The sequence below is a fragment of the Coregonus lavaretus genome, assembly GCF_964263955.1.
Source record: "Coregonus lavaretus genome assembly, chromosome: 26".
In the NCBI taxonomy this organism is placed as follows: domain Eukaryota; kingdom Metazoa; phylum Chordata; class Actinopteri; order Salmoniformes; family Salmonidae; genus Coregonus; species Coregonus lavaretus.
In genome coordinates this window covers 23237190-23260671 of record NC_140013.1, presented here as the reverse complement: position 1 = coordinate 23260671, position 23482 = coordinate 23237190, and the positions used below count along the sequence as shown (strand labels likewise).

Below are 23482 nucleotides of genomic sequence, written 5' to 3'. Positions count from 1 at the left end.
GTATTTTCAGCTGTAAAATAAAACGAAAGTAAGACGCAAAAACGAAACTTAAAGGGGAAGCATAGGAATAGTGCATATAGAACATGTCTAACGCTTCTTAAACTTGCTTTCAATGAGAGTGACAGATCTATAACTCTCACAAGTTACATATTGCAGCTTTAACAGGAACTACCATAAATTATCTTCTGTAGCATTAAATGGTGATGTGTTGCATATGGCTCATGATGGCTTACATTCAGGCTCAAGTCCAAGTTGCATGACAGAGTATTTCTGTAGTAGGTGCGTAACAGAGAGCGTTTTTGTGCAGTTAATCTTTCAGATTCAGGTTGCTGTCACAGCTTTGACAGGGTGTCTTTTCTTTGGTTGTGCATGGTGCGTCTGCAGGTGAAAAACATTGAGGAGCGCAGGCAGCGTCACCTGGACTCAGTGCTGGAGCTGATGGAGAGTGGCCAGGCTGTTGGAGGCATGGTCAGCACTACCACAGGTACTGCTGCTCCTCACACATACTTCTACTTCATAGAATGCACTGTATTTAAACCCTGGCCCTACAAAGCTGAAAATCTCAACTTGATCTGAATCTTTCCTTAAAGGGGAATTCCTCATATTCATTATCTCCAGCACCATACCAGTGTCTACATAAACGTCCCTTTTTCAGGACCCTGTCTTTCAAAGATAATTTGTAAAAATCCAAATAACTTCACAGATCTTCATTGTAAAGGGTTTAAACACTGTTTCCCATGCTTGTTCAATGAACCATAAACAATTAATGAACATGCACCTGTGGAACGGTCGTTAAGACACTAACAGCTTACAGATGGTAGGCAATTAAGGTCACAGTTATGAAAACTTAGGACACTAAAAAGGCCTTTCTACTGACTCTGAAAAACACCAAAAGAAAGATGCCCAGGGTCCCTGCTCATCTGTGTGAATGTGCCATAGGCATGCTGCAAGGAGGCATGAGGACTGCAGATGTGGCCAGGGCAATAAATTGCAATGTCCGTACTGTGAGACGCCTAAGACAGCGCTACTGGGAGACAGGACGGACAGCTGATCGTCCTCGCAGTGGCAGACCACGTGTAACAACACCTGCACAGGATCGGTACATCCGAACATAACACCTACGGGACAGGTACAGGATGGCAACAACTGCCAGAGTTACACCAGGAAAGCACAATCCCTCCATCAGTGCTCAGACTGTCCGCAATAGGCTGAGAGAGGCTGGACTGAGGGCTTGTAGGCCTGTTGTATGGCAGGTCCTCACCAGACATCACCGACACAAACCCACCGTCGCTGGACCAGACAGGACTGGCAAAAAGTGCTCTTCACTGATGAGTCGCGGTTTTGTCTCACCAGGGGTGATGGTCGGATTTGCGTTTATCGTCGAAGGAATGAGCGTTACACTGAGGCCTGTACTCTGTAGCGGGATCGATTTGGAGGTGGAGGGTCTGTCATGGTCTGGGGCGGTGTGTCACAGCATCATCGGACTGAGCTTGTTGTCATTGCAGGCAATCTCAACGCTGTGCGTTACAGGGAAGACATCCTCCTCCCTCATGTGGTACCCTTCCTGCAGGCTCATCCTGACATGACCCCACCAGCATGACAATGCCACCAGCCATACTGCTCGTTCTGTGGGTGATTTCCTGCAAGACCGGAATGTCAGTGTTCTGCCATGGCCAGCGAAGAGCCCGGATCTCAATCCCATTGAGCACGTCTGGGACCTGTTGGATCGGAGGGTGAGGGCTAGGGCCATTCCCCCCCCAGACATGTCTGGGAACTTGCAGGTGCCTTGGTGGGAGAGTGGGGTAACATCTCACAGCAAGAACTGGCAAATCTGGTGCAGTCCATGAGGAGGAGATGCACTGCAGTACTTAATGCAGCTGGTGGCCACACCAGATACTGAATGCTACTTTTGATTTTGACCCCCCCTTTGTTCAGGGACACATTATTCCATTTATGTTAGTCACATGTCTGTGGAACTTGTTCAGTTTATGTCTCAGTTGTTGAATCTTGTTATGTTCGTACAAATATTTACACATGTTAAGTTTGCTGAAATTAAACGCAGTTGACAGTGAGAGGACGTTTCTTTTTTTGCTGAGTTATGTGTAAACTCCACATTTCTATGTTCTGTAGTTAAAAAGGTCCTAAGAAAGTGCCACGTGATGATGATGATGATGATGATTTTATGATTATGATCATACAAATTATGTGTCAAAGTAAATGTAACACTTCCTCTTTGTTCTGTGTATCCAGACTGGAACCAGCCGGCCCAGGTGAATGACACCCAGCAGGTCCAGCGTATCATCTCTCGTTGCAGCTGTCGCATGTACTATATCGGCTACAGCCACGACATCGACCCTGAGCTGGCCACGCAGATCAAACCCCCAGAGGTACGGCGCAACGAGAAGGAAGACCTGCTGAAAAAACAAGCTGGTAAGGCAACCCATAGAGCTCATATAATGCACTGTTTTATACAATAATTTTTTTGTATCAGTATCTATAATTAACGTTTTCCTGAATTGTTTTGTCCTGTTGTTTGGATGCCAAAGTCCATTCTAGTGTTCTATTTTATTCTGCGAGGCAACCGACATCCTCAAATACAGTGTCAGAACATGCTGACAATCTTGCTGTGTTGTTATTGAGTGTAAAGGCTTGAGCCCTTCAACTTTGTCTTCCCCCCCCACTGCACTATCAGGGGCTGTGGACACCTTCACCCTCATTCACCATGACCTGGAGATCTCCACCAACCCTGTGCAGTATGCTATGATCCTGGACATCGTCAACAACCTACTGCTGCACGTTGAGCCCAAACGCAAGGTAACGAGATGCCTCAATATCTGACTAGGCAGTGTTTTGTCCTATAGCATTTGCAACTGTATACGGGGCAAATCCTAACTTCCACTTAAGTCGAATTTTCACTTAGTCATGCATTGAGGTCAGTGAAAATGTTACTTGAGTGAAAGTTTGGATTCACCCTTTACTGTATGACAGCTGAAGTCTCTGCACTGTACAAGTCCCTTATGCGTCCCAAATGGCATGATATTCTCTATGTAGTGCATTACTTTTGACCAGGGCTCTAAATAGGAAAAATAGGGAATAGGGTGCCATTTGGGATGCATCCCGTCCTACCCTCTGACCATGTTGTGTGGGGGGTCTGTCCCCAGGAACACAGTGAGAAGAAGCAGCGAGTGCGTTTCCAGCTGGAGATCTCCAGTAACCCAGAGGAGCAGCGCAGCAGCATTCTACACCTGCAGGAGGCCGTCAGGCAGCATGTGGCCCAGATCAGACGCCTGGAGAAACAGATCTACTCCAATATCAGGGTGAGCCATTGGACAGACTGACACTGATTTCAGCACTGTTACTTGTGAGGTGAAAACCAAAGGTGAAGGTAATTCCTCTGGGAGGGACGATACAGTTGTATTCGATCTAGTTTTACTTTATTCAATTATAATCTAGAGAGGGAATAAAACACATCCCTGTGTTATGAACCCCACTAAGTGTGTATTTGACCTGTGTGGTGTGTGACCTCCCCCAGGCCCAGCCTGAGGAGCTGAGAGGAGATGAGCTGTCAGAGATCAACGTGAGGCTGCAGAACCAGCTCAACCAGGAGAAGACTGACATGCAGATGAAGAGTGAGGAGCTCAACATCCTCATCAGGTCAGCCCAACACCGCCACACACACACCATAATTTCAATGACTAGGAAAACTACTCGGCCAACCATGGGAAGTTCTGAGATACTTCCTAAGAATACTGACTAGTTTTTCCCTGTATGTCTCTCTCTGCTCCCAGATGTTTTAAAGACTTCCAGCTGCAGAGGGCCAATAAACTGGAGCTGCGTAAGCCCCCGGAGGACGTGAGTGTGGTTCGCAGGACAGAGATCTGCTTTGCCCAGGCCCGCTGGTGTCTCACTGAGGAGGATGGACAGCTGGGCATCGCTGAACTGGAGCTGCAGAGGTTCATGTACAGCAAGGTGGGTGGGCACAGGACAGGGAGGACACTGCTGCTCTGTCCTAACAAGGAGATTACCCTAACTCTTTTGATACTGTGCTTCGGCTAGAGAGCTGGGCCCATATTCACAAAAAGTATCAGATTAGGAGTGCTGAAATAGGATCCGTTTTGCCTTTTAGATAGTAATGAATAAGATTTTATAGACTGGGTACCTGATCCTAGATTAGTACTCCTACTCTGAGACGCTTTATGAATGCGGGCCCTGATGTTGACGCTAAACATCTGTTAAACTGTCTCCCACAGCTGAACAAGTCAGACGACACAGCAGAGCATCTCCTGGAACTGGGCTGGTTCACCATGAACAACCTGCTCCCCAACGCTGCATACAAGGTCAGGAAATAGTGCTCATCTCTGACTTTTTCTTTGGTAAGGGCAGTCTGCAGCTCAATCCGTGTATCCTTTGGATACATTTTTACAACAGGTGGAGCTATGAACCTGTGAAGCTTACAGATATTGCCTCTAAAAGGGATCTCTGATAGGGCAAGCCTTTTTGTTTAGTTTCTTCAATATTTTGTCAGAAACAAGAAGTTTCCATCTTCTGCTGTTACTGATCCAATGGTTCCAGGCCATGTTGCACCAAACATGTTGTGCTCACAAAGACCTCTAAAGCAGTGTTTGCTTGTGTTGATAACGCTACTTGGTTTCCCCTGTGCAGCATGTGAGGGTATGTATGGTGCTGGTACAGTAACTGGGAGTTCATGTCACTGTTGACACCATACTGTTCATCATCCAGTCAGCATCACGGAAATCTCACTCAGAATATTATGGGTGTGTCCCAAATGGCACCCTATTCCCTATATAGTGCACTACTTTTGACCAGAGTCCCATGGGCCCTGGTTAATAGTAGTGCATTATTAACAGAATACGGTGCCATTTGGGACTGAGCCTTTGTTATTCAGCATTGCATGTCCACCATGGGACTGGGTCACTCCAATGCCCACCTACACAGTCCTTCCTCTTTTTGCGTGCTCCTCATTGCATTTGCACCGTCATCTGAATGCTGTACGGTACCATGCCTTACATCGCTGTCTGAGTCATGTTTGTTTTCCCGTTCATATGGGATATTTAGGAGGAAAAATCCATGTAGCTGTGAATTGATTCATGTATCCTCCTGCACACCATTCATGCTGTATGGACACATTTCAGATGAATTGTATTGTCTTTACAGAATATACTGTATTCTGAATTAAATTGGTTTCCTACATTACATGAAACATCTTTTTGGGTTGCGTCATGAGTCAGCGGTTAGGAGCATGGCATTATTCCAGTGATTATTTTGTCTGCATCCCGAATGACACCATATTCCCTATATAGTGCACTACTTTTGGTGCCATTTGGGATGCAGCCTCTGTGTTGTGACTTAGCTTCATGAAAGCTGTCTCCTAGGTAGTGTTGCGTCCTCAGAGCCCGTGTCAGTCCGGCCGGCAGTTTGGCCTGCGCATCTTCAGTAAGGTCCGGCCCCCAGTGGGAGGAATCTCAGTCAAGGAGCACTTTGAGGTGAGGAGGAAGCATGTGATCATAACATTGAAGATGTATTAACATGTGATCATAACATTTAATTATGAAAGCATTGGGAGCATGCAGTTAGACGTGTTTCTCTGTTGTAATGTGTTTGTGTCACCAGGTGAACGTGGTTCCTCTCACCATCCAGCTCATGTACCAGTTCTTCAAAAGGATGATGGGATTCTTCTTCCCAGGAAGGAATGTGGAGGAGGAGGAAGTTGCTGATGAGGAGGACAAGTCCCGAATGGTCACCACTGGTATGTATTGGGACTACCTACTAGCATCCTGTCCAGGCGGTGTACTTGTACAGTGAGGGAAAAAAGTATTTGATCCCCTGCTGATTTTGTAAGTTTGCCCACTGACAAAGACATGATCAGTCTATAATTTTAATGGTAGGTTTATTTGAAGAGTGAGAGACAGAATAACAACAAAAAAATACAGAAAAACGCATGTCAAAAATGTTATAAATTGATTTGCATTTTAATGAGGGAAATAAGTATTTGACCCCTCTGCAAAACATGACTTAGTACTTGGTGGCAAAACCCTTGTTGGCAATCACAGAGGTCAGGCATTTCTTGTAGTTGGCCACCAGGTTTGCACACATCTCAGGAGGGATTTTGTCCCACTCCTCTTTGCAGATCTTCTCCAAGTCATTAAGGTTTCGAGGCTGACGTTTGGCAACTCGAACCTTCAGCTCCCTCCACATATTTTCTATGGGATTAAGGTCTGGAGACTGGCTAGGCCACTCCAGGACCTTAATGTGCTTCTTCTTGAGCCACTCCTTTGTTGCCTTGGCTGTGTGTTTTGGGTCATTGTCATGCTGTAATACCCATTTTCAATGCCCTGGCTGAGGGAAGGAGGTTCTCACCCAAGATTTGACGGTACATGGCCCCGTCCATCGTCCCTTTTATGCGGTGAAGTTGTCCTGTCCCCTTAGCAGAAAAACACCCCCAAAGCATAATGTTTCCACCTCCATGTTTGACGGTGGGGATGGTGTTCTTGGGGTCATAGGCAGCATTCCTCCTCCTCCAAACACGGCAAGTTGAGTTGATGCCAAATAGCTCGATTTTGGTCTCATCTGACCACAACACTTTCACCCAGTTCTCCTCTGAATCATTTAGATGTTCACTGGCAAACTTCAGACGGGCCTGTATATGTGCTTTCTTGAGCAGGGGGACCTTGCGGGCGCTGCAGGATTTCAGTCCTTCACTGCGTAGTGTGTTACCAATAGTTTTCTTGGTGACTATGGTCCCAGCTGCCTTGAGACCATTGACAAGATCCTCCCGTGTAGTTCTGGGCTGATTCCTCACCGTTCTCATGATCATTGCAACTCCACGAGGTGAGATCTTGCATGGAGCCCCATGCCGAGGGAGATTGACAGTTCTTTTGTGTTTCTTCCATTTGCGAATATTCGCATCACCTTCTCACCGAGCTGCTTGGCGATGGTCTTGTAGCCCATTCCAGCCTTGTGTAGGTCTACAATCTTGTCCCTGACATCCTTGGAGAGCTCTTTGGTCTTGGCCATGGTGGAGAGTTTGGAATCTGATTGATTGATTGCTTCAGGTGTCTTTTATACAGGTAACAAGCTGAGATTAGGAGCACTCCCTTTAAGAGTGTGCTCCTAATCTCAGCTCGTTACCTGTATAAAAGACACCTGGGAGCCAGAAATCTTTCTGATTGAGAGGGGGTCAAATACTTATTTCCCTCATTAAAATGCAAATCAATTTATAACATTTTTGACATGTTTTTCTGGATTTTTTTGTTGTTATTCTGTCTCTCACTGTTCAAATAAACCTACCATTAAAATTATAGACTGATCATTTATTTGTCAGTGGGCAAACGTACAAAATCAACAGGGGATCAAATACCTTTTTCCCTCACTGTACATCAAGCTACAGAAACAGAAGCTGGGTGCCTGCCCTATGGGCCATTCTGACTCGGACAAGGCTTACTTACTTACCAGTTATTGATGTGCAACAGTTATGCTTTACTAAATACTTTCACTTGCCCTCAAGTCTCCATCCATCATATACATGTTGACCAGCCTGAAATCCACACTTCGCTCCACCCAACCAATCAATATTAGTTTCCATTGTCTGCCAACTATTGTGTAGTATTGGATTGCTAGTTGCTGTGTCACCCCTGGTGTCTATTAAAAGCCTGGGTCTAGTGTGACCTTGAGGGCTGTGTGAGAGGGTGTGTCCCACATGACACCCTATTCCCTACATAGTGCACTATGGGCCCTGGTCAAAAGTAGTGCACTATAAAGGGGATAGGGTGCCATTTTGGAGAGTTAGAGGAGTATAGGGTGTGGACTCTGTAGAGTCATTCAGAGGCCATGCTGCTGATGCTGCTGCTGTCTTTCTTGCACTCACATCCACACTTGTTTTTCTTCCTGGCACTGGTTCTGCTGATTGCGGCTATTTCAATGGGTGTAATAACTTGCAATTACTGTGATATGTGGTTGTTTTTCCTACTAAACTTAGTTGAGTGCACTGACTGTAAGTCAATCTTGATAAAAGCATATTCTAAATCAGGGGTGTCAAACTCAATCAGGGCCATATTGAAAAAACAACTAATTCACAGGCCAGACATTGCCTATTATGTTTGTTTTTATACAAGTGCGACCCAAACTGGCAATTGTTTTATTTGAATAAATATGGCCCTGATGGCCCTTTTTATAATGTCCACTTATGTATACATAGGATGCCATATGTGCCTATCGTCAACCAATCTTTCTCAAATCCTTTCGGGCTAAATTCCAGCTAAACTTGGAGAGGACAGTTAGGCCTCCTAAGTACTTACAGAAAGCATGCTTCTAATGAATAGTTACAAATAGCCATATTAGACTGAAAGATATATGGTAATATCACCAAATTTGTGAGGCTCCATGCTCATTAGTTGCTCATTCAACATATTTGCTGCTACTTCACTCAACCCCATTTTAAAAGTCTCCCATGCTAAGTGTTTTACATTTCCTGAGACCAACCAGAAATGTTTCCTTGGCCAAATATTCCCAGATATTCACCAAATGTTACGCAAGGCAAAAGAGTTGGCTACTCTTCAATTGCTCGTTCGGTGCAGCAGACTGCAAGGCTGTAGTGCTGCCAGAGCACACCGGTGTGTCGCTCTGCCACTCCTCTCACATTGGTGCTCGTTTAGTAAAGTTAGATCAAAGTTGAATCAATGTCTTGGAAGATCACATAATGATTCATTAGTATTCTACATAACAGAATCAAATATAGTAGCATAGTATGTTACTATTACACCAAAAACACCACCTAATTGACATTTTAGGATGGTTAGCTGAATGGTACAAAGAAAATATGTGGCCAAAACTCAACAGCACGCCAATAGGCAGATCTAAATGCTTATGCAAATGCTGCCACATGTTTTTATTCATGTAGGCTACACTGTCCCGCAAAATCATCCTGTTGTCTCGCATTTGGGTATTTTAAATGTGGTCACCCTAGTCATGTGTCCGTACACTTTCCCTCCGCTGTAAACGGGACACACGAAAGCAGCGCAATTGACATTGAATTCACCTTTGAATTCACGGATGCAAGCGCATCAGGCTGTAATTTCATAAAGTAGATCACTCAACTGTTGAGTCATTTTATACTCGCTTGTGTGTCCTATTGTCTATTTTAATAGTAATTTATACCCGCTTGTGAATCCTTTATCTTGTAACTTTTTGACAACCAAGATGACAGTTTCTTGGCATGGACATTTAGCCTACAACACATTTAAACATTAGGTCTGGTAGAAGATTCAGTCAGTACCATTAGTGCCGATATGATACAGTGCATTGGCTGGTTCGTGCCTCGTGAGTGGGTCTGGGAAGAAGGGTGTTTGTGTGGCAATGCACTGCAGTTGGACGTGTAGCACGTTGGCAGTGCTTGCTGTGACGTGTAGTGCAGCGCATTGCGGGCTGTATGGAAGCGGGCCAAAATGATTTGACAACCCAAATCATTGCGTGGGCTGGATAGAAATGTGTCATGGGCCGGATTCGGCCCGCGGGCCTTGTTTGACACGTGTGTTCTAAATGATTTTATTGTAATTTGTATCTCAGGCATGCCTGTCACCAAGCCTAGGCAGCTCTCAGAGGACACCATGGGGGTCATGGGCCCCAGCAAAGGGGTCACCCAGGGCTTGAACCGCACCTCTGGGGTCAGGAGGTCCTTCCGAAAGGCTGTTGAGGTATTTGTTGTGTTTTTTTAATGAGAAATGGGAAAAGATTCATCTTTATGTGTTGATGTATCCCCAAATGTTCATACTGCCATACTACTTTGCCACCCAGCTACATCTGCTGGTGGAATTGGCTCGTTGTTTTCACAAGCACTTCCCAACTTTCTCGTTAAAGTTAGGCTGCTTCAGATATGGCATCCTGTACCCTATATAGTGCACTACTTTTGAGCAGAGCTCTATGGGCCCTGGTCAAAAGTATTGCACTATGATGAGGATTAGGGTGCCATTACAGACGCAGCCTTAGATCTTTCATACCGTATTGAAACTGAAGTATGTCTTATTTCTCTATCTAGCATCCTGTAGATGACATTGACAAGATGAAGGAGAGAGCAGCCATGAATAACTCGTTCATCTACATCAAGATCCCCCAGGTTCCCCTCTGTGTCAGCTACAAGGCAGGTATCACCATGTGCTAAGGTTAAGGGTAGCAAAATTCTGGTAATTTTCCAGAAATGCCAGTTGGATGATTCCCGTATTTCCTGCACATTCCCTCCTGATTCCAGGAATCGTCCAACCAGGATTTCTGGAAAATCTGGGAATTTGCCAGGATTTTGGAACTAGCTAAAGTACAACGGTACTCAATGCTTGGATTCAAGCCAGTTGTTGATTCTATATACATGTCGTTGTGTCAGTGAGTTCATAAATAAACATTCCCCCGAAGGGAGATGTTTAATCTCACTCAGCCATTATTAGATACAGAGAGATGTCATCAGGTCACACATGTTTTGTTCTCAGACTGAAAAAATACCTCAACATCTGGTGTGTTGTCATGTGTTTTAGCTGTTTGTATATGTAAACCATCTCACACTGTTGGCTTGTTTGTGACATGGATGCCATTTTTAATCCCTCTCAGATTTTCAATTGCATGTCTTCAGGGATTTGCAAAATAATCGTTATTTTCCAATGACGGCATTATCTTGACTTCCAGATTACATAATGCTTGGTATTATCAACCATGGGGTTTCAATCCTTTTTCATAGCTGATTTTAAGTAAATGTTTAATAAATGTACATTTTTAATATTGAAAATGTAATATTCGTATATAAATATGTAATATCATTAAACAGGAGATCAATGAACACACACACAGACATGTCATGAAGGCATGATTATTGAATCCTATTTTCTCATCAGGATTGTAACAGAATCAAAAACAGGATTGTATGAACAACTGTTGTACTTTTTAACTCCCAGACAATGTAGTTTCATTATGTATTGTGTGCTTGTGTTTCCACATAGGGAGAGAAAAACAGTGTTGACTGGAAGGATCTGAACCTGGTTCTGCCTTGTCTGGAGTACCACAACAACACGTGGACCTGGCTGGACTTTGCCATGGCTGTGAAGAGGGACAGCAGGAAAGCCCTGGTAGCACAGGTACTGCACTGCACCCTGTCCCGCTTATTACTAACCCAACCACTGCGTGGTAAAGTTCCCCCTAGATACAGATCTAGGATCAGCCTCCCCTCCCCCTTGACCATTAGTGGGGAAAATGCAAAACCCAGGGTCAGCATGTAGGGGCAACTTAATCCTGTTCCGTACTGCACAGAACCCTGGCCCCTTCCATTACCAACACATCCATGTCCTACAGTAGCAGTTAGATGGCAAAAAAAAATGAATGTAAAAATGGTGATGGTCCAAGCTGCCAAAATGCCAATCCCTGCCTAAAGCTATTTTTATATGTCACAATATAGAACTATTTATAGTTGACTTCAGTCATATGTCCTATATATTTCTCATGTTTTCCTTTTCCCATCCATAGACGATAAAGGTCTCCCGGGTGGCGCAGTGGTCTAAGGCACTGCATCTCAGTGCTAGCTGTGCCACTAGAGATCCTGGTTCGAATCCAGACTCTGTCGTAGCCGGCCGCGACCGGGAGACCCATGGGGCGGCGCACAATTAGCCAGCGTCGTACAGGGTAGGGGAGGGAATGGCCGGCAGGGATGTAGCTCAGTTGGTAGAGCATGGCGTTTGCAACGCCAGGGTTGTGGGTTCGATTCCCACGGGGGGCCAGTATGAAAATGTATGCACTCACTTAACTGTAAGTCGCTCTGGATAAGAGCGTCTGCTAAATGACTTAAATGTAAAGGAGTTCTTGAACCACATGTTATTTTATATGTGGTTGACATGTGTTTCCTCCCCCTCCCTCTCTGTGTAGATGATAAAGGAGAAGCTGCGTCTGAAGCCGGCGTCGGGCTCTGACTCTCGGGGCAAGGCGTTTGAGGGGAAGTCCGACACGAGCATGCAGCAGCAGGAGGGGGATGAGAAGGCCCGACTCCTCATCGGTCTCAGCAGCTCAGACAAGAGCTCCAGCAAGAAGGGCATCTTCAGCCGACGCAAGTGACCGACAGGCCTACATTCACTTCCACTGAACCAGTACTGTACTGGACCACTGCGCTCTAGTCTATGGCAGTGTCTGAAATGGCACCCTATACCCTACATAGTGAACTACTTTCGACCAGGGTCCTATGTTTCCTGGTCAGAAGTAGTGCACTGTATAGAGAATAGGGTGCCATTTTGGGATGCAGACTATGGCAGCTACAGTAGCACACTCCCCAGCCCATGGAATCATGGAGAGGTCAGACTGCCTTTACTAGTGTGTTATCTGATGACACTTGACATTGTCAAATACTGTATGCATGTGGAGATGGAGCTGCAGGTCATTATGGGGCAGAGAGACTGATAATAAAACAGTGCCAGGACTGATCCTGACCCTCCCTGTTCTTTGTATTTGTGATGATCTAAAAGTCACAACTGACCCTAGATCAGCACTCCTATTCTAAGAGGCTTCACGCATGGTCCTGAACTTTCAGAATGAGCAGCCTATACTTGTTGCATTAATAGCATGACTGGGGTGATGGCTATTTTTTTAGTTTCACTGTCTGCTCTTTCCCCTTTAAATCAATTAGAACATTTCATAGTTTATATGTTGACTATGGTTGTGTCTCAAATAGCACCCTATTACCTATATAGTTCACTACATTAGGGGATAGGATGCCAAAGTAGTGCACTATATAAGGGATAGGATGCCATTTTAAGATGCAAATAATGTGACTTGTTCAGAGCATCGTTTCCTGCTGGTTCAGGAATACTGTATCCTCAAGCAAATGTAAATAAGGTAGATTGTAAAACATTTATCTCAAATGAAAGTACCTTGACAACCATAGAGCGGCAGGTAGCTTAGTGGGTAAGAGTGTTGTGCCAGTAACCGAAAGGTCGCTGGTTCTAATCCCCGAGCCGACTAGGTGAACAATCTGGTCGATGTGCCCTTAAGCAAGGCACTTAACCCTAATTGCTCATGTAAGTCGCTCTGGATAAGAGCGTCTGCTAAATGACGTAAATGTAAAAATAGAAATGCTGTCTGTTGCAACAGTTAGAAATACCTGATTCACTAGTACTGTAATGATATACACAACCAGTCAAGAGTTTTAGGACACCTACTCATTCAAGGGTTTTTCTTTATTTGTACTATTTTTATTTGTACTATTTTCTACATTGTAGAATAATAGTGAAGAAATCAAAACTATGAAATAACACATATGGACTCATGTAGTAACCAAAAAAGTGTTAAACAAATAGTAGCCTTATGCTTTTATTATAGTGTTGGGATTTTACACAAGTCTGTATGATACAGTCACACTGACTGGAAAGTGCATCCCTGTAAAATATATAATTTTGTACCCTGCATGAGACTTCTCCAACAATATATGCCACCGCAGACTTCTGTTTTACACTGTAGTCCCTCAACATATCTGTGCGATTAACAGCAATATAACAATATATCACAACCGAGCAGCAACAATATGTCCTTGTTGTTTTCTATGTTATGGCACTTATTCTGACAGCTTTGATAGTCTCTGCAAAAGTAATTTTGTTGCAGCTTGTCTCTAATGTTTTATAATTTTAACACTACAGCACTTTTTAAGCAAAGTATTTTCAGATATTTTTGTAACCATGGTAATTTTTTACAATTACAACTGTACCTGCTGAGTTTGTTATTCAGTTAGCTTCCTTAAAGTGCAAGATGTCAAATATTTGTCTAAATATTTCAAGAAACATTTGTTATAGCTCAATGAAATTAATTGTTTCTTTAACTCTTTCTTTGTCACCATGCATGTAACTATAAATGTTTGTCAATAAAATAGATGTTCTAATGTCTCTTATAGCTGAATGTATCATGTACAGTTGAAGTCGGAAGTTAACATACACTTAGGTTGGAGTCATTAAAACTCGTTTTTCAACCATTCCACACATTTCTTGTTAACAAACTATAGTTTTGGCAAGTCTGGTAGGACATCTACTTTGTGCATGACACAAGTAATTTTTCCAACAATTGTTTACAGACTTATAATTCCAGTGGGTCAGAAGTTTACATACACTAAGTTGACTGTGCCTTTAAACAGCTTGGAAAATTCCAGAAAATGTAATGGCTTTAGAAGCTTCTGATAGGCTAATTGACATCATTTTAGTCAATTGGAGGTGTACCTGTGGATGTATTTCAAGGCCTACCTTCAAACTCAGTGCCTCTTTGCTTGACATCATGGGAAAATCAAAATAAATCAGCCAAGACCTCAGAATAAAAATGTGTAGACCTCCACAAGTCTGGTTCATCCTTGGGAGCAATTTCAAAACGCCAGAAGGTACCACGTTCATCTGTACAAACAATAGTACGCAAGTATAAACACCATGGGCCCACGCAGCCGTCATACCGCTCAGGAAGGAGACGCGTTCTGTCTCCTAGAGATTAACGTACTTTGGTGCGAAAAGTGCAAATCAATCCCAGAACAACAGCAAAGGACCTTGTGAAGATGCTGGAGGAAACGGGTACAAAAGTATCTATATCCACAGTAAAACGAGTCCTATATCGACATAACCTGAAAGGTTGCTCAGCAAGGAAGAAGCCACTGCTCCAAAACCGCCACAGTTTGCAACTGCACATGGGGACAAATATCGTACTTTTTGGAGAAATGTCCTCTGGTCTGATTAAACAAAAATAGAACTGTTTGCCCATAATGACCATCGTTATGTTTGGAGGAAAAAGGGGGTGCCTTGCAGCCGAAGAACACCATCCCAACCGTGAAGCACGGGGGTGGCAGCATCATGCTGTGGGGGTGCTTTGCTGAAGGAGGGACTGGTGCACTTCACAAAATAGATGGCATCATGAGGAAGGAAAATGATGTGGATATATTGAAGCAACATCTCAAGACATCAGTCAGGAAGTTAAAGCTTGGTCGCAAATGGGTCTTCCAAATGGACAATGACCCCAAGCATACTTCCAATGTTGTGGCAAAATGACTTAAGGACAACAAAGTCAAGGTGTTGGAGTGGCCATCACAAAGCCCTGACCTCAATCCTATAGAAAATGTGTGGGTAGAACTGAAAAAGTGTGTGCGAGCAAGGAGGCCTACAAACCTGACTCAGTTACACCAGCTCTGTCAGGAGGAATGGGCCAAAATTCACCTAACTTATTGTGGGAAGCTTGTGGAAGGCTACCTGAAACGTTTGACCCAAGTTAAACAATTTAAAGGCAATGCTACCAAATACTAATTGAGTGTATGTAAACTTCTGACCCACTGGGAATGTGATGAAAGAAATAAAAGCTGAAATAAATTATTCTCTCTACTATTATTCTGACATTTTACATTCTTAAAATAAAGTGGTGATCCTAACTGACCTAAAACAGGGAATTTTTACTAGGATTAAATGTCAGGAATTGTGAAAAACTGAGTTTAAATGTATTAGGCTAAGGTGTATGTAAACTTCCGACTTCAACTGTATGTTCTCAAAAGGTCACTACACCATCAATTTATAATTGATTTCGTAATTATGAATAGATGTGTGATTGGTTAACAGAAATGTGTAGTTTTGGTTTTAGCCGTTATTTCCAGTGAAGTGTGAGTGGCTGATTGATCATTCATATGACAGGCTCAACTGGAGCGGAACTTCGCCTTCTGCAGAATACCATCGAATGGGAGGTTATCGTTTGTTGCTAGAGATGATGATCAAACTCACCCCGCGCGCCGCTCGGTCATGGCGGGTCAACAATGTGCGCTCGATGTTTTACAAGGCAGTGTAAAATGTTAAAACTATCCAATTAGAAAATAATGACGTGTGGTTGATCGAGGTTTAGCAAATAATTCGATGGGCAGCGACTCAAGTAAACAAAAGGTAAGAGATCTTCAGACGTAGCCTACACCTATGAAGTTATCAGATTTTATCACATATTTAGGCAGTTTGCGCAGTATACTGATTTAGCCTGCTAATTAATCTACATTCTGTTCCACATAAGTGATACATTTATATATTTATATAGTAGGCTCGCAACAATATTGACATATGGATACAAGTGCGTCTGCGTGCAGCGAATAGAAACAGGTGATAAGCGCCAATATATTTGAACAGTTTTTAATTTATGCATATGCATTAGAATAGTAAACATTTCATTCATCTATGTCAAATGAAAAATATGTTTTTTTAAATACAATTTTAAGTAAGTATTTTACAATTACATTTCAGAGGCACATGGAACTGGCCAAATATAGTTAATGAGAAATTAATGAATCTTTCAACATTCGTTTGTTTATCTGGCATGTTGGCAAATGTTTGGTTTCATATGATACAGTATCTCCTCTATCCAATGCTGATTTAGTCCTGCATGATTCTAGTGTGGCATATGCCAGTAAGTAACCTCGAGATGTCTGACATAAAAATTAAAAAAGTAACTGTAGTTACTTGCACTACGTATAATTAGAGCCATCACTAATTCGAAAGCCGTTGTCCTCAATGTAGAGACAGGTGCCAAGCCAAGAGAGACGACGCTGGCATGGCCTTCTCTCCAATATGGGAATATCCTTTACTGATGGAATTCGCCACCTTGGCCCACCGGGTCTGGCCACACAGTGCATGGTGCTCGGCAGTGGAGCCCCAATTACTGAGGACCTCCTCCCCCCAGGAGACAGCCCTCAGAAGCCTGTCATGGAGTGGACTCTCCCTGGCTTGATCTCCATCTTTCTGCCTGAGTTCCCACACCGTAAATTCCCTGGGCAAGACGATTTCCAGGTAGTCCTCCTTAACTTCATTTGCATTGAACACTTGGACCACAGATGTTATCAATGTTTGAAGAAAATGTTTTCATGCTGCCTCTTCAGCAGGGTGGGGGGAATCAATTATGTAATGGTCTGTCTGATGTAAAAAATAAAATTAAAAACGGTGGAACCTACCTGTAATGATACTAACGTTTAATAATATTGCAACATTTGAATCTCACTTTCTCTCCATGACATTCAGATCCTGGGCTTCATAGCCAAAGGCTCTTTTGGTCCTATTTTGAAAGTAAAGGACAGGTCGAAGGAGAAGACTTATGCAGTTAAGGTGAATCTCTCCTCAGCCTCCTGCCACATCACATTTAACCAGCACTATATTTCATGTGACATCTACACACATCTAGTGTATTCTATTCCCACGGTATTTAATGTTCCTGTATTGTGTTGCTCTACAGGTTTTACCCAAGTCTGAGATACTGAAGCATGGGGTCCTGGAACAGTCAAAGGAGGAGGTCATCATTCAGGTAGGTCACACTGCAGGATGACCTGGAAAGCTGCTATCCTGAGCAGGCTTTAGCTTAGGGCCTGACTTAGTTTAGGGGATAACATGCTGGAAACAATGACTCACTGAGCTATAACAATGACTATGACAATTATCCCTATGAGCATCTGTGCAACAACAAGCATGGTCCCATGGAACTTTTGCTATAAAAAACAACAACCTTTGCCATCATTGAAGATACCTGGTTGCATTCAGATCCCTCCTAAATCACATTGTTCTAGTGAGTGTCTTTGCTGACATCCACACTGTTGCTGCTGCTGTGTGTGTTGCCTGTTGCGTTGCAGCGGCAGGTCAGCCACCCATTCCTCCACAATCTGCAGGACTGCTGGCAGACCCAGCGCCACCTCTTCATTAGTGAGTGACTAATGTGATATAGCTAGATCCCTCCTTCCCCTTTGTTTTATTCTCTCCTCTCTTTACCCTCCCTGTGTCTCACGTAGGAGCTTCCCACTGGGCACAGACGTCAAGTCAACGTCTATTCCATGTTGGTTCAACGTAATTTCATTGAAATGACGTGGAAACAACGTTGATTCAACCAGTGTGTGCCCAGTGGGTTGTCTCGCTCTCCCTAACAGGAGTGTCTACGATGGCATTGACTGGCCTTGCTGCTATTCAGTGTTGTCTCCCTCAGTTTGAGCCCCATGACTCGTCTGAAGAATTATACTGCCATCTACTGAGATTTCAGGGTGTAGCATACATTCCTGTGGCTTCTGAACCAGTTTACCCTTCCTTTGATTTATTAATAACACCCTTATTAGTGGATAATGGCATGTTTGAGTTCATTTGTGTCTCTGACTGACAGTTAGCTCCTTCCCCAGCATCACCCCTTCCTACGCTTCCCCCAGCCTTAAAAAACGTCCAACTGTGTGACTTCCGACAATTGATCGTTTTCTCCTATTGCTTCTCTCCTCCATTGCTCCTTCCTTTTCAAGTGCTTGTGTTTCAGCAGGGGTCATCTACTCCCAGCCCTGGATCAGTGTACTGTGCATAGCCTTGTTATGTTCTAAGATAGATCATTGTGTGTGACTGTGTCTGTCTTCCCACAGTGTGTGACTACTGCAGTACTGGAGACCTGTATACCTACTGGTTACTGAAGGGCCAGTTTGGGGAGGATGAGGCTCGGGTGTTCGCTGCAGAGCTAGGCTGTGCTTTGGGTGAGTGTCCCTCGTGTGTATATGCACAATATAGTTCTGCAAAATGTGTATGAAATCATTGTTTAAGTTTCACCTTTACTTGGATTATAATGTGTGTGTCTGATCGGTAGGTTTCCTTCACGACTTTGGGATCATGCATAGGGATGTGAAGGTATGAACATTTGTTTGATAATGAACATTATACTTTATACATAACTTATGCTTTCTTGCATCTAAATAACTTATTTATAACTTCACAGAAAAGTTTATAATCATCTGATTTTTCTGGATTTTTTAGATGGAGAATGTCCTTCTGTCTGACCAAGGTAATGCTAGCTTAAATTATATATTAATATATAATATATGCCATTTAGCAGACACTTTTATCCAAAGCAACTTAGTCATGCATGTGTAGCACATGGGGATGTGTGAAACAGCCTTTAGTGTCCCGCTTGTGTCACCTCATTAGCTGTCTTTTGAGGTGGCGTGATTGGCTAAGACACTTGAGGGAGGACGGTCACGTGTTTGTGAGGCAGAGATTCTGAGTTCGTGCCAGGTATGGGCCGAATCGGGAGGAAGTAGTACTCGCTAAGCAAGCAGCGTGATGTCTTTTACACATGCATACATTTTACGTAGGGTTTAGTTTACTTTCTACTGCAATAAAATATAAGAGAACAATAGAGGGCCTTATAATACAGTGGACACTTCAGGATTGTTGTTGTATGGAATATTCTGGAAGATATCGGTTTATAGTGAAACTAGTTTAAGCTTCATATTTGTCAGGTAGAAAAAACGGAATTGGATTTGTGAAGTACTGTATGTAAAATACTACTGTATCTATTTGATGCAGGTCATCTGCGTTTAACTGACTTTGGACTCTCTCGCCGTCTTGAGCGTGGCGCAAGAGCATTTACAATTTGTGGGACAATCCAATATATGGGTGAGATGCTTGGGATCAGGCAAAGTTAATGGTCACTACACATTAAGCACCTATTATAATCTCACTGTGATGGTCCTCTGTCTGAACAGCTCCTGAAGTCCTGAGTGGGGGTCCCTACAGCCATGCTGCTGATTGGTGGTCTCTCGGCGTTCTGTTGTTCTCATTGGTGACTGGAAAGGTGCTGTCACCACCACAGTTCATCATCTTAATTAACTGAATATGTGATGATTTAATAGTTGTTAGAAAGGTTGTTTTTCTTCTTCTTTTAATCTCAGTCCTGTCATGCAAATCTAAATGCTCGTCTAGAGATGTTGTTGATGCTAATTCTGTCCATGACACCTCCATAGTTCCCTGTGCCTCCAGAGCCAGACCACTGCAACATGCTGAGAAAGGTCAGAGACTGCCCATACTCCATGCCCAAGACCTTCAACCCTGCACTGGCCCTTCTGCTCACAGAGGTCAGAGGTCATCTGTAGTGGGATTGTCTCAGATTGGGAAACACATTCACCTTTTAAACAGAATATCAACAAATTCTCAATGCTCTTCTTTCTTTCTTTCTCTATCCTGTTTGTGACTCCAGCTCCTATGCAAGAACCCAGCTCATCGCCTGCGTAGCCTGGAGCGCTTCAAAAGGCAGACATTTTTCCGTGGCACTTCCTTTGACTCTCAGCTGCTACAGAAGAGACCTGTTGAACTAATTCTAGAACTGAAGAACCATCCTGATCGTCTAGCCAAAGCCATGCGAGGCCTGTCTATGGACTACTTCCAGAACTTTGACTGTGACATCCTCCACTCCCCTACCAGCCCCACTGACTTGTCACCAACTTTGGCCAACATTGACCTGAGCCAGACCCTGGCTACAGCGCAGGGTTTAAGCACATGAGATGTGCCTGTGCTACTGTGACTCAATACTGACTGGAATGGAAACAAGTATGGACATGTATTTGATATATACATTTTGTACCACATTGATACTTGGTTGTGAAAAAGCTCCTGTATGTTTTCTTTTTTTATTTGGACTATTTGGGATGATAAATATAGATGAGCTTTAATGCACTGAAAACCACCACTTACCAAAAAGGGTTTATAACAGTTCTATTTCCCATTGAGATTAACAGTACTGCAACTCAAAGCCTCTCAAGGCACTGCCTGTTATAGCACAAACTATTTCCAAATGTGGATCAACCACCTGCGTCTTTGACCTTTTACCTTTGTTATTACATTTGTATAAGAAGATCTCTATTTTCCTGAAAATCCTTTCACATATATATATTTTTAACAAAGTATTTATTTAATTCTGTGTTATTTTATGTTTGATTGCTTAGGGCATCTGATTATTTGATTTACTGTTGTGTGACTGATCACAATGCCTTTGACTGTTCACAAAGTCCTGCTGTATACACATTTCTCATTATATTTCACTAATTGTTGTTGTGTTTTACCCAACCACAGTAACAGCTGAATAATGAATGCCCCTATAAACTCATGATGGAGTTGTCTCCTGTCATGATATACTTGGATAAATATCAAAGGAAATAGGTACCTCTTATTTGGAGCTACTTGAAGTTTTAAAAAGAGTTGATAAGTTCCACAGGTTTCCACAGGTTTTTTAGGTTAGATGTTTTTAGCTGTTCCAGATATAGAGCCTGAGTTACTTCAGACACCTGGTCATCAGTCATGACAGCAGAGAACATATATACATTTGAGCCAGTACAATACAAGAGGAGGCTTTCAGTTTATTGTTACCAACAGAAAAGTATAAATCTTACGGAGTATTATTCATTTGGAAGTTCAAATGTTTTTTCACCTGAAATCTGTGTGGTTCAGTTGGTAGAGCATGGAGCTTGCATGGGTTCGATTCCTGTGGGGCCGTTGGCCATCCAGATGAAAATGTATGGATCATGCACTACTGCAAGTCCTTTTGGATAAACGCGTCTGCTACATGGCATATATCATATATTATGTTAACACATACTGTACGTTATTTCTATTGCACTACAACTGGATACATAAAGCCAACTTATTCCCCAGACTTTAGTGTGACAGTGACCTATTTGGTAAAACACTCAGAACACCAAGAAACCCTTAAGGGAGCAACCTTAATAGGACGGAAAATTGAAGACCAGATAAAGCATCATCATTAAATGTTTTTAATTAGGTTTAACAGAAAAAACTAGCTACTGCCCAATGGAGACAGCTAAATATAATCTAAGCACAAGTCCCAGTCATCTTCCTAAAATGTCTCCTGAATAGGAAGGTGTAGTGGGCTCTCCTCTCTCTGCGGTCTGACATTGAATTCCCCTTTAGGCCCTTGTCTGAGACAGGTCTGGTACAGTATGTCTGTGGTGTTAGTCCAGTGACCCACATCTTTACATTGGTGGACACCTCTAGCACACTGACACAATTATAGAGGGAGGGATGGAGAAGTCCCATAAAATAACACTAGAACAAGTGAGATGTCCTAGAAAAGTGGAAAACGTATTTTCTACAGAAAAGGGGCAGAGGGAGATATTCAATTTGCCAAATAAAGGATCAAATACTAACACTTGATGAGAATTAAGTATTTACTGTCAAATGCATGTCATTCTTGATAGAATTACCTATGCATTTTATCCAACCACTTCAAGTGAAAATGTAACAACTGAATATGCCACCATAAAGCCAATGTAGCCTATCACTGTTGATCTTCATATGATGGACCTGATCTCGGGTATCGACCTATGTAAAGCACTCAAACAGTGATTGTTATATCTTCACATTAAAAAAACATTCTGACCCCATTTCTCTCTAATCTATGTCACAGTTCTATATTTGGTCATTTATATACACTGTAAGCACTTTCTGAACCTATTAATACCCATGATTTACTACTAATGCATAACGCAGATATGCATAGGAGTGTTTGAATTGCTCTGAGACTGAGCTTTTCCTCTGGGTCTTAGGGGATGTCCGAATTGCCAAGAGATTCAGAAATGTGCCCAAGGCATAGTTCAACCTAATTACATAAGTCTATGATTACAACTAATTAGTGGAAAATAGTGAGCAAAGTGGTTGTGGTTTAACACTTAAATGAGGTTGCGCTGCGCTGAAGGGTTCAGAGTTATTATAGCTTCAGAAAAAATGTTATTGGGCCAACACACTGTAATAAACCTGGGTGTACACAATAGTGCTGTTTTAAGTCGCCAGACTTCTTTTACATTTTAGTCATTCATGAAATCTAACTTCTGTGTAAATAAAATGTAGAGAAAAACAAAACTGTTGTTTGGAATGATTAATTAGCTTCATGTTTCATCCACTGAATTATTGATTTTACTGCCATTGAGACAACTTCTCAGAACAAGACAACGTCTACTTGCATGACAAGTGTATCGTTATTATTGTAATGACTTGGAATGATGGATTATGTTTCATTGAATGCAGAGGAGGCTGCTGGAGGGGAGCTATAGGAGGACAGGCTCATTGTAATGACTGGAATGGAATCAATGGAATGGTACCAAACACATCAAACATATGGAAACAACGCGTTTGACTCCGTTCCATTGATGCCATTCCAGCCATTATAATGAGCCTATTCTCCTATAGCTCCTCCCACCAGCCTCCTCTGGTTGAACATATTCATCCATATTTATTTATTACCCATCAACAAGCCCCACCCCATCGTTAAGCCCCGCCCTAAAGGTGTTGAGTGGGATACAAGGGAGCAGCAGTCTGTCAGACATCGCACTGGATTCTGAATTAGCATCCTGTCAGGTAAGGTTCTCAAGTTTTATTGACATTCACTTTTCATTTCAGCAAGCTTTAGTAAACAGGATAGATAATATGATATTTAGCTACTATGAATGTTCAACTATTGAATGAGTGGTACCACTAGTAGTCCCGTGTAGCTCAGTTGGTAGAGCATGGGTTGTGGGTTCGATTCCCTAGGGGGACCAGCATGAAAATGTATGGACCCAACACTGTAAGTTGCTCTGGATAAGAGCGTCTGCTAAATGACTTAAATGTAAAATGTGGAATACTATTAAAGTAATGAATTTTACATTTTATTTGGA

General features: G+C 42.8%; 2 protein-coding genes across 2 annotated transcripts in view; both read left to right on the top strand.

Annotated features, from left to right (window-relative positions):
• LOC311102207 (bridge-like lipid transfer protein family member 2) overlaps positions 1-13913 on the top strand; it is a 35719-nt gene extending 21806 nt beyond the window's left edge. Inside the window, exons 27-39 of the mRNA XM_084143464.1 lie at positions 385-484; positions 2251-2430; positions 2693-2814; positions 3162-3317; positions 3533-3654; positions 3789-3969; positions 4251-4337; positions 5394-5504; positions 5632-5767; positions 9583-9710; positions 10052-10153; positions 10998-11132; positions 11914-13913. Coding sequence (XP_083999590.1) covers positions 385-484; positions 2251-2430; positions 2693-2814; positions 3162-3317; positions 3533-3654; positions 3789-3969; positions 4251-4337; positions 5394-5504; positions 5632-5767; positions 9583-9710; positions 10052-10153; positions 10998-11132; positions 11914-12099 — 1746 coding nt within the window. The 3' untranslated portion in view covers positions 12100-13913. The remainder of the gene's footprint in view (positions 1-384; positions 485-2250; positions 2431-2692; positions 2815-3161; positions 3318-3532; positions 3655-3788; positions 3970-4250; positions 4338-5393; positions 5505-5631; positions 5768-9582; positions 9711-10051; positions 10154-10997; positions 11133-11913) is intronic.
• A 2682-nt stretch (positions 13914-16595) lies between these two features.
• On the top strand, positions 16596-20316 carry LOC311101949 (ribosomal protein S6 kinase-related protein-like; the record flags this gene model as incomplete). Its single annotated transcript, XM_084143187.1, has 11 exons — positions 16596-16814; positions 17043-17126; positions 17254-17322; positions 17645-17714; positions 18407-18514; positions 18625-18665; positions 18792-18819; positions 19344-19433; positions 19523-19611; positions 19781-19891; positions 20014-20316. 11 exons carry the CDS (start codon positions 16596-16598, stop codon positions 20314-20316), a joined length of 1212 nt encoding a protein of 403 aa, XP_083999313.1.
• Between the last annotated feature and the right edge of the window lie 3166 nt (positions 20317-23482).